Raw genomic sequence first — 12447 nt, forward strand, 5'->3', positions numbered from 1 at the left:
CACTTGTTTGTGTTGTTTGTGCTCATGTTGCACTGGATAAATATCCTCGAGCACGAACGGCACGTACAGACACGTGTTACCATCATATGCGTGTCCGTCCGCACAAATCGAAACGAGCCTCAAACTGGTGGAAGATGAATAGGCGAATGGAGAAAGGAAAGCGAGTGCGGTGCATGAAGTGAATGTGTTGAAGTGAAGTGAAACGAAAGGAGAAAAGCGCCAACCGAACGACGAACCAAACTGAATCAACTCAATTGAGGCTGCGACACAGTGAGATTAATGTACGCATTAGTAGATTTAATGCATATTATAGCAATCGTCGTCCATGAAGGCAGTGCAAAATACATATACACATACATACACAGATTCACATCTATATAGAAATCTTTTTTTTTTAACATATACATATGTGTGTGGCTTTTGCGAAAATCTTAGGCTTGCTAGACACCGGTAAAAGCAACAGAGCACTCGCCACAACAACCGTTATGTGAAAAGCTTCACGGCTTCACGGTGATTGAGACATTATTTGGGGAATACCTTAACGTCGGCATTGTGTGCAACATCAGCACTTTGGCAGCTACTGTTGACGTTGTTGTTTCTCATGCTAGTTCGGGCTGTATCGCCAAGTTTCGCTAACGGTATAACGGTATACCATCATTACCATTACCATTACCATCGACAGTGGCGAGCAACTGCACATTAAAGAATATTCGCACATATGCACGTACAATATTTAATTGTATATATGTATACGTGTGTATGAGTGTGGGTGGGTGGGCAATCCTTGAGTAGAATCGAATCGAAACATGCTCGTACAAATAATGCGAAACATTTGCAATTCTTAAAAGCTGCTCTTATTGTATTCATATTTTGTTACGGTTCTTATTTTACTTTACTTTAAAGTAGTTCTTGATGCCCATTTCAAATGCACGAACACACTCACGTGCATAAATACGAGCATAAACGAACATATGTACATATGTATTATATTTATGTATATACACATGTTAGCGGCTTTTATGAATAGAACTTCACCCACAAGTCGCTTAGCGCTCTTTTCAATGAATGCCTGATATATTTCAACCATGTTTTGCGTTCGCTTTTCAATGTTCTGACGAGCTTTCCACCAACTTATTTTTCAAAATTTTAAAGCGAAGTTAGTTTCTTAATATCACGTTTAACTGCAGTTTTAGTAAAAACTCGTTCTTTTTAACACTGTTATAACTTTTCTTGGTTTTCCGCCTGTTTCAGACCATTCAATCAAATTTGACCCGTACTGACAAAAAAAAACTACATTTCACGCATTTAAAAACAAATCTTTACTATCGCTTTCAAAATATGCTTTGTTTGAGCCAATACAAGCATGCCAACGTAATTTTATTTTCCATACACTTGTTTTAAGCCTCGGCTGGGATAGCCTTCATTGCCTTCAATAATTTTTTTGTTTTGTTCTGCTATCGCTCATTTTTGGGGTGCTATTCGATAGATTATTGAACAGTGTCGAAGTCATATTCATAAAACCATGTCTCGTCACCATTAATGAGGTCTTTGATGAATGTAGGGTTTTCAGTTACATTGTCAAATATCTCTTTTGGGTCCTCTACTTATCGTCACCAACAGAAGTGGATGGAAAACTCGCATGAGGCAAGTTTTCGTAGAGTTCACGACTGTAGCCGTGTGTCACACTCTAACTGACATATGGAGTTTAAACTTCACACGAACATAAAAAAGTTGTACCAATCTAGGAAAATAATTATTGATTTGGTTCGTTCGCGCAGTTTAAATAGACCAGACCGGGTCAAGTGTGATGAGTAAGTGTTTTAAAACAGGTTGAGATGATGTATAGAACTAACTTTCAGTTGCTTTTATTAATAATCGTTTAGATTACAAAGGCATCTGTAGGGAAAATTATTTATAGTAAGGTTATTCTGAAACAGGACTTAAGCTAGAAGACAAAATGAATATTTTAAAATTCGATGCATGCTCTCACCGTACCTTATCTATATTATAGCTATTATTATTCCATTTGGATTTAATAGGGGAAGTGTCTGGACGAAACACCTATAAAGGCTCTTCAAAACAACACAATTATTGGTGATATATCATTGTGTATTCATTCGTACAACGAACCCAAAGTCTAAAGTTAAGATTAAGTCAGAAGAGTATTCAATATGCCAAGCATTATTATTCTTTTAATACAAGTATATAACCTAATATATATGTGATCATTTCCAATTAAAACTTGTGTGTACATCGGTGGGTAGCACATTGCAGCTTTTACCTAGCCAGAAAAGAATATTTCATCTTACAAAGAGATCTTGTTGCTTCATATAAGACCAGAAATAAGTATGAGCAAACACATAGAACGCACGAAACATTGAATTCCGTAACAAATGTCGTGTTTAGCATTATCACATCAATTCAACTTTGACTTCATGACAAGGTGAACATAGAATTCTTTCTCATGCTTGGAGCTAAAAGTTTTGTTGAGGAGAACCTAAATCTTATGCATCTCTTGGCAGAGAATTTTCTTCTACTCCCCAAAGCTATATGTATATTTATTCTAATCTTCATTGCCACATTATGGTTGAGCGTAGGTGCGTATTTTTTCGAATTGATATTTTATAGGAAAGTCGCTTGGGTTCACCAATTAGCGACGTGTTATGAATTTCGAGAGTTATGACATCTAAAATGATTGATTGTAAGACAAATATACATATACACATATATACATATACATATATAATATGTATATTTCATATGTACTTATATATATGAAAGTCAATTAGTATTTTATGGCTTTAAGTGTCTTGCCATACCAGTCTTACCTTTTACTTCGAAAGCGACGCCTCATCTAGCCCTAAAGGCTTCAAGTGTGAACTAGCCTTAACATTATTCGCGCATAGCTGAAGTTTTAAGACTTTTTGAAATTATTATTTTATGGAATTTTTTAGGAAAATCATGTTCACTGTCAAATAGTCGGCGATTGACGTTAATGATCACGCTTTTATTTGCGGCTTAGGTGCGAATAGGAAGAGATTGATTTGCCGTAAATATAAACACATATACATGAGTGTTTTTGTGCTAAAAAGTTTTTGTTTTAATTTTACAAGTCACGTTGCTGTTCAGAAAGCATTAAAATTCAATTTGATTTTTCGAGTAAAAAATTTAAGTTTTGCGCCGCACTTTTGTCAGTGGCTCTTAATGAGAAAATCAATTGAATTATTTGCAAATGAACATTTTTTCATAATATATGTATGTTTGGTTAACAAACAATTTGATAATTAAATTATTAATTTTTTTCTAATTTACAATAATTCAAAACACATGTTTATACTTTTTTCCAGCTGTAATTACTTGTTGATTTAGCAAACTCTCATGTAGTTAAATGTGCTTACAGAGGGCGTAATCTTTTGTGTTGTCATGTGAACATTTAATAATTTTAAATTATGAAACGTATTGACGTTATGCAGAGAATTAACTTTCCGGTGTTGATTTTATGAACACCTATATGAAGAGTTAAGCACCGTAAGCTTATTCTAGAACATAATTTTAGCTGAAACTCAAAATGAACAGTTAACAATTCGTTGCAGACTCCTGACGTGTTTATATTATAGTGATGCATTTTATTTTTATATAAATTCAATGGTTGAAATATGTGGAAGAAATATTTTTGTTAGACAGTTAAAACCGTTGAAATTTACAAACCGATTGAGTTGGTTAGGCCTATTTTATTACCTCAATTCATAATAATGATTTATTGGCAAGCTGAAATAATGATACGTGAAATCAAGTTATAATATTTAGTTTCTGCAATAAACATTTCCTGAACGTATGTTATGAAATAGAGTGAGAGTGATTTATCGTCTTGATTACTCATTACCACATTACAAATTATATAAAAGCACCGACGAAAATAATTTTATACAGAAAAATATTCTTAACCGCCAGACACCTTTGTTTAGAAGTCCACCTGGAGATTGGCTACGGGAACAAGGAAATCCAATATATAATAAATTCTGTAAACGTGCATTTTTTTATTTATTTATTAAACGCCTCTTCAAAAACAAAAAAATACAGTAGAACTAGTTTTTACCCTCAATGACTATCAGAGATGCTCGAAAAAGTGACCGATAAAAGTTCATTTTGGTGCCACTTGATTGATGTTGTTTTCAAGAAAATATTCAAAATAAATTGTAAAGGGCAAATGAAGTAAAAATATTTAAAATAAAAATATGTAACCTATTTATTATTTCGATACCAATACAAATGAAGTCGCACCCTGTTTAACTTCAAATTACCTTTTTTACAAGTTTCCGCTTATCTACATACATAAATTTATATACTTATTCACGTATAAATAGTAAATGTATATAATGTTATTCATTTGAAAATAATTAAGCAGTTATGTTATATACATGCATAATAAATTATGGTATATTATATTTTATATATGTATGCTACACAAGTTATGTGAAATATGCCCGTTAATTCTCATGGAAACTGTTACACACGAACACAAGGGCTCGCATGTTGTCAATTGACAAAATGTTTGCAATATTTTCTGAGAAATAAAGCTATTATAACATTTTTTTTCTAAGAAATTTTCACTTCATTAAAAGAGCATTAAAACTGCAGTTGAAGGCAAGCAGCGCAGCCAAACGCAAATGAGTGGAATTATCACAAGCTATTGTGTTGGGATTGTGCATTTGCTTATTTAAAATATGCACATGCTCACATGTGGAGGCACCTTCGTGTCTAACAGGTGCGACAAATCACAGTGCGGCAATTAGTTTATACAGTTTTTTCTTTAACTATGCTTTTATATGGAAAGTTTCTGCCGCAGTGAATATTTCAATGAAATATGAAGAAAATAACGGCAACATGGTGGATAATCTTGACTTTGGAGCTTTATCAGGAGCACTTTGTGATTTTCATGATTGAGTCATACATTTAAAAACGAATACATTTATTTATATTAGTATATATATACATTTAGGAACCATAAAAACGTATAATTAATTGATGCATGTGGGGTACAATTTTTTTTTTTTTAAAGTGCTATTAAAGACTCCAAAGGTATCACATGCTTAAAAAAATTCATTAATACTAGCAGCTACAATTATTACATTTAAAAAACTATATAATATATAATACATACATTAAGGCGCAATCGCAACTGTCTCATAAATTGTGCTCTAAATTTATTCGCTGTTAGGTAAAATTTTTTATGTAAAATAAGAAGAAACGTTAAGTTCGGTTACACCGAAGCGATAATATTTTTACAAATAAAAAATACTCTTTACAGAACTTGATTTTGATCGGTCCTTTTGTGTGGCAGCTATATGCCATATTGGTCCGATCAGAACAATCTCTTCGGATATTCATCATTCGCTTGGATAATAATCATTGCTAAATTTCGTTATCTTGTCAATTAAAAGAGTTTTACATACAAGGACTGGGTTTTGATCGATCAGTTTACAGGGCAGCTATGTTCAATAGGGTTTCAAATGAGCAGTTCATTGGTGTGAAAATAATATGTGCAAAATTTCAGACCAACATCTCAAAAACTGAGTGACTTGTTCGCGTATAGACAGACGATCAAGTCGATCGAGACTCAGCTCGTAATGCTGGTCATTTATCGATATATGTACATATAAGTTCTTGCTTTTTTATTAGATTATGTTTTATATCTTTTTTTTTATATATTTCTTTTAGCTTCTTTATAAAAATAACAAATGAAACTTTATTAATTTATTTAATTTATATTATTTATTTATCTGTAAAAATTGCATAAAACATCACACTGTGCATTTAATGAGCCTTTCATATAATTGAAATGCATACATATGTAAGTTGATTTTGCTGAGACAAAAGGCGAATTTAATTCCCAAAGTATGTAAAACAAGGAAAATAGGAAAAGTTTATAGAGAAACTTTGTGAGATTTGTTTGTACAGTGGCGGCACAAGTTTTTTTTTTTTCACTTCTTATTGTTGTTCTTATGTTATTGCGAAGCTTTTTCTATACAGCTGATGCTTACTTAATATTTTTGTTGTGCCCAACTTTCTTACTTACCTTCGTTTCACTTTTAATGACAAAATGCCTTCATTGTCCTCAAGATGTCTTCACAGTTACTTGGATTCCGAATAAGGCAATATCAAACAAATTTATTTATCAAGTACTGCTTAGTGTATTTCGCTGTGTGAACTAGGAATTATTTGCTACTTAAAGAAATGCCAATATGCTCTTCAAATCATTATTGATTTTTTTTTATTAAAATAAAAAATTTCTTTCATTTCAGCTTCAGGGCGCGCACCACCAGAGCCCTACTACGGTCGCTACATCGGAGAATTCACCAATTTTGCGCACGGCATAAAGGTGAGCTCACACTTAAATTTTATTATTTTGTTTAAATGATGGGTAATATACATAGGTAGATAATATAAGTTATTCCAATACAAATAGATGAATGTAGAAATGATTACTGTTTCTTTAGTAACTAGAGCTCGATTGAGATACCTTAAATATCGTATATATAAACTTCTTCGCCATCACTCTTCAAGAGAGTTTTTGAGTTTCCACAGGAGTTTTTTTTTAGGTTTTGGATTCTGAATATTTCAATATTTATGAAGCGATTAGTTTCTCTAAAGCAAATACATTGACTTTACCATTTTGCATATACCCTTATATGTAAGGGATGAGCAGGCAGCAACAACACCAGTTTTCTGTATCCTACCTGCAATAGTACAAATATCCTTTTTCGTTTAGTACTAAATACTCACATGTCCTTTTTAAATAAATTCTCAACCACTTTCGAAAACATTTTGCTTAAATACTTTCGTTTGAGCGGAGAAAAGCATACTTACCTGGCGTAGAGGTTATCCGTGATCATGAAGGCGGTTCCTCCGGAGCGAGACCTAGTCATTGCACTACGATGGGGTTGACCTCTGCGATTATTCCTAATGTGAATAACTCGTGCGTGTAATTTTTGGTAGCCGGGAATGGCGTACGCGCCGTCCCGACGTTTATAAATATATTCATTGAGTGATAAAATAAAAATAAAAGAATAGATCAGAAGATTTAGTCGTCAACTTTCAAAGGCTGAATGAAATCAGACTTATTATCGGATAGGATTTCTCCAGTTCGATTGAAATTTCATTTTCGAACTATAGGGGTAAAAAAGTTAATTAAGGTAATAATTCAAGATGAGAAATCATTTCGGATTACTTGCCAATTGTTAACAAAGTTTATTCAACAAACTTCTCTGGACTTAAAATAGGTTAGGCTATCGAAGTTTATATACCAAACACAATCTAGCAATTGGATACATTAATTTTCTATATTTCACACAAAGCTAAACATTGATTTTTTTAAAATTAAAATAAACTATTAATTTCTACATATCATATCGGGAGGTTACTAAGATATACTTATATATTTACCTATATGCTAACGCTACCCACTTCATCACCAATTTTTTTTAAGCAAATAAGCGCTTCATCTATGTTAGTATGTATTTACATATATATAGCTTTGTAATATCACTTTATTATCTCCCTCAGGGCTCCATTTATGCTGTCGACGAATCTACGCTGTTCATCAAATCATTTGCATATGATGGCACGGGACCGGATGCATTCTTCTGGGTTGGTAAAACTCCACGTCCAAGTCCCGAAGGATACATCATACCATATCCAGAAGAGTATGCTGGCATGTAAGTACACTAGTGTGTACATATGTACATATAAAAAGTGTATACTTGCACATTTGAGCTGAAGCGTGTGTGTAGTTTATGTGTAGAAAACTTTTATCTATGTATATTTAGAGTTATGTATGTAGTGAGGATATATATTATACAATTATATATCATATATAAAAATATGCACAAATTTAAAAGTGCTAAATCATTATTTTGACTGTAATAATGATGCTGCATGCTTATTCTACAAACACATAAAAATATATCTAGATGTACATCGGAACAGTAATTAAAAGTTTAAACTGTACTTTTTACCAAAATATATTTGTATAATGAACTTACCATCGTTAAGAGTAAAGTGCTTTGAGCTTTTTATATTCTCAAACCAAAACCCAAAAATCTGAGTCATGGAAAGAAATTCTTTGAAGAAACTAAAATATATCAGTAGCGATCGTTATTCATAGAGTTTGATAAATTAAATAAATTACTCGTATTGCTTTTAATAAGTTTGTATGTAACCACAATATTTTGCTTTTTAAAATACAGCACTCTTAGACTTTTCTTATAAAAATTTTATTTAATTATTTTTGAACAATATTCCATGCCTATTGTGACTTACAACTCAACTTCACATCAGTTGAAATTTTATAAGCTCTACCAAAGTAGTTGTCAACAAAATCTAAAACTATCAAGTCATTACTAGCAGTTGTCAAGCTTCGAAAGTTATTATAAAAAATTAAAATAGGGTAAACAATTTTTTTTAGTTAACTAATTTAAATATGGGAGCAAGTTGCATTTAATAAAAATGGGGAAGAAAAATATATCGATGATCGACTTTATGCAATCTTTAGCTCATAACATTAGTTTTGACTCTAACACTTTTGTCATTGATATCAAAGATTAAATACTATTTATAGGTATTCGAAAACAATAATTAAATGGTACTGTTTAAAATATCCGTTACAAAATCATGGCAGTTTGATTTTCTGTCAAATGCTTACCTTTAAGTTTGATAACATCAATTTAACTTAACTGAAACGAGTTGTAAATCGTAACTAGAGCTTGAGTACTCAGGCAATGCCCAAACATATAAAATTGAAGTTTGTAACAATCAGTAAGAAACTTCGGAGACTCTATAAAATACATATACAACTAAATGATCATGCTGATGCTGAGTCTACCGACCAATCTCCGAATATATTGTTCAGATTCGACCAATATACCCTTTTCTGCTATAAAAAATGCACCTGTAAAGTGTATTATTGCCGAAGATAACCATTTTTTTTTAGATTGACAACATCAAAACAACTTCTGCTGCCAAAACAGTGTTCAGTTGTTTTAAATTTGAATTGTTCAATTTAAGCTCAACTGGGTTGAGTTGTAAATTATATTTTTTAATATTTGATATTTGATCATACGAAAAGTTTTAGTTTTTTTTTTATACAGTTCTACAATACTTCTAAAATTTCTGAAATTTGCGATTAAATTTGGCTTGTATGTTGGTACATGTTTGATCATTTCAGCTTACAGTTCTAAAAGTATTTAGCAGCCAGAATATTTTATATTTGGACTAATAAATCGGATGCAATGGATCGGAAAAACTTGTATGTCGCCATCAATGTTAATCCATAAGTTAGAAAAGCCACAACTGAGGCTGTTACTTACCTTTTCACGTTTTTTTTATGATCGCATACGTTACGCATAGTTGACAATGGAACCACTTTGAAAAATTAAAAACATTTTTCACCGCTGCTACACACATACTACGTACGGTACTATATATGACTTCTATGTAGTTGTGTTCACCTCGTATCGTATACGTGTATTTCTACTTGTAGGTAAATTTTTGAATACACAAGCATCCATACAAAAATATCATAGACAAATATTTGCCATTTTCCACTAAAAATTATTATCTACACAAATTTAAACTCTAAATTTAATACTGTCTGTCGTTTGATTGATATTTATACGAAATACCATACATCTATGAATGTTACTAATACATTTGCGTGCATATATACACACAAGTGTGCTTATGAATGCGAAAAGTGGCATTAGTTTCGACAATGTAATGAATTACAAATGTCACTTGAAGGTTACTGCCAAAGGACTCTTCCATAGTTTTATTCTTAACAACTAAAGTTTAAGCGGCCCTTTTTTTACTCTGTGTTGTTGTTGTGAAAAATTAAGCTCTCCTTATCCTCGCTTATCTGCATTTGTCAGTTGCGCTCTGAATGGCGCATCCTTGGCAGGCGAAGCGCGCATCGCTAACTACTTTGCCTTTCCTTAATTTGTCGACGCTTGTCAGCGCTGACATTTGACTAAGAAATCAAAATGAGCGAATTGAAATGCATGAATGCAATGCGAAAACCCTACGTTGCTCAATCATACACATTGCTATTCAGAAGTGGAATAGGTAGCTTAGTTGCTTGGGTTGCTTTTGGGTTAGGGTGATGTGCAATTGCAACGCTGCAGCTTCGGTGATAGTTTGTGCTTGCAAATACGAGAAAGGTTGAAAAGTCTGGCAAATTTAAAAATTCTAACTACCAGGTTAGTGGATCCTGAAAAAATTTTGAGGAATGCTACCGAGTAGACAACCCTTGGCCGATAAAATCCGGGTTGGTTCCGATTACTTAAATCAGCTTGTTGTGGGAATGGTTTCAAACAGCTATCTGCTCAACTCTTAATATATTATGAAAAATTATTTTGATCTTTTCCATGAAATGTAAAAGCCCTTTGAAAGTTTAAAGCTAGAATGGCTGATGGACTGGATACTTTTTTTCAGGCCTACATATGCTTTGATGTATTTGCAGGTGAGAAATAACTAGTCGAGTGGCAACCCTATATCGAAAAGTTTTTTTGTTGCTGTTCGCAAATTGAAAACGAACTATGGCAATACATCGGTAACTGCTATAATTTTGATTTAATAAGTTTGTCTTAAGAAACTCAGTTATAAAAAAAGCACTCGCTCAAAAAATCTTTTGATTATAAAAATCCTTAACTTATCGAACTACCTACATAAATTCATGTAAACGTAAAAATGTATCACACATGTGTCCCAATTTACTTGCACTATACTAATTGCCGTTATAATATCTGAGTTTGCATGGTTGACTTTGCTCCTGTTATTGTCTTAAAAGATAAAAGTCGATGAGGTGGCCTGTTGTGGTGAAAGTGGTCGATTACAAAAGGAGGACTTGACATTCATCAGTATTAATACTCGCTAATTTCGTAGTTAAACGTTATAAATTTTAAGTCTGAAAAAGTTAGAAAATAATATTTTCATGATTTAAATTGCATATTTTATATAAAATATTTGTATATTGTATGTACACATATGTGTACAAGTACTGGGCTTTGTATTGAAAAATCTTTGAATTTTATAAACATTAGAAGGCATCGAGTATATATGTATTTTATTATGACTATAGGGGGCCGTGCGGCCATCATGGCATATCTAATGGCACAATGTCACATTCTGATATGTTTTTTTTTTTTCAAAAACAAATTTAACAAATCTTGCTCGAAAATATATCATAGTTTTGTTCAGGGGTGGTCGTGGCTGAAGACTCCTGCAGTGGATGACATTAAAGATGTCCTCATGATATTCTTTATGATCCCTTGGTCTGAATATCTGTGGATGGAAAGTTTCATAAAATTCATTCAGTCAGTCAAAAAATATACTTTGAAGGTTAAGACGACGTAGAAGTGCTTATTGTGTACAACTCGGATGTATTCGATATTCGCAGTCGATTCCACATTTAAGAGTATACCTATCAAAGCACATTATCGTTCTCCGACAGTCAGACATAGAAAACAACAGGTAAACTATCGGATATAACTCTTGTCTCTCTACAGTTGTCGCAAATCACTAATCACAATGCAATGCTATTCGTACCTTCTGGAGCCTCAGATTTCGATCACAAATTCTTCACCAACGATTAGAGTGCGTTTTTGATCGAATTATTATCCATTGCCAGCCTGTTGTTGACTAACAAATATTATAGGGATACTATGTCTACTTTTCATTGAACCGTCTAATAAATTATTTTGGATTTCTTTCTTTGAATTTTGAAGGCAAAAGAAAAGGCTATAACTCTATTGAAAGAGCCATGTATCGGGTATGCCTTAGTGCAATTTGATTTGACCATGGTATTGTAAATATCTAAAATATTTCTTATATAGGCTTGGAAAACCACTAAAAATCGAAATCCCTTCTGGTTACATTCATCCTACTGTTGTGACTACAAATGCTTCGCCCATCATTAAAGTCATCAAACTCAGTTCACTAACGAAAGTTTCGTCTTGACGGCTGAATTTTCTGAGCTTTATTTCATATGTCATGACGACACAGTGTTAAAAGAAGGGACTCTGAAACTCAATTTGTACTCATTTTTAAGCAGAAGTAAATATAACATGTTTTAGCGAGTCTTTAGCATCTTTTGAATAGTTAAAAAGCAAGTTCCTGAGAGTTTAGCGAGCGAATAAGAAAGGGAGTGCGTTGTGGCAAGAATTTCATATTCTAGGAGCACATCCTAAGGTGGACCAATATTAGACCTAGTAAAAAAAAATATTTTTGCACTAAAATGCAGGTTGTATTTAGCAATAGTTACATTTATCTGATTTAGGTGAAGTATGCATCATTTTGTTCGATAAATAGTAGTAGCAGGTGAAATGATATCGACAGTTAGTTATAATGAGCGCAAAAGGACTCAGCTGGTCGACCATTAACGGAGCTTTTACT

General features: G+C 32.7%; 1 protein-coding gene and 1 non-coding gene across 2 annotated transcripts in view; both read left to right on the forward strand.

The window, feature by feature from the left end:
- LOC106621893 (protein Skeletor, isoforms B/C) overlaps positions 1–12447 on the forward strand; it is a 71277-nt gene that overhangs the window by 29704 nt on the left and 29126 nt on the right. Inside the window, exons 2-3 of the mRNA XM_070105711.1 lie at positions 6303–6379; positions 7564–7715. Coding sequence (XP_069961812.1) covers positions 6303–6379; positions 7564–7715 — 229 coding nt within the window. The remainder of the gene's footprint in view (positions 1–6302; positions 6380–7563; positions 7716–12447) is intronic.
- LOC118682606 (U1 spliceosomal RNA) lies at positions 6860–7024 on the forward strand. The gene has a single exon (XR_004978426.2). It is a non-coding gene; the product is annotated as a U1 spliceosomal RNA (small nuclear RNA).

The sequence above is a fragment of the Bactrocera oleae genome, chromosome 2 (genome assembly GCF_042242935.1).
Source record: "Bactrocera oleae isolate idBacOlea1 chromosome 2, idBacOlea1, whole genome shotgun sequence".
NCBI classification, from domain to species: domain Eukaryota; kingdom Metazoa; phylum Arthropoda; class Insecta; order Diptera; family Tephritidae; genus Bactrocera; species Bactrocera oleae.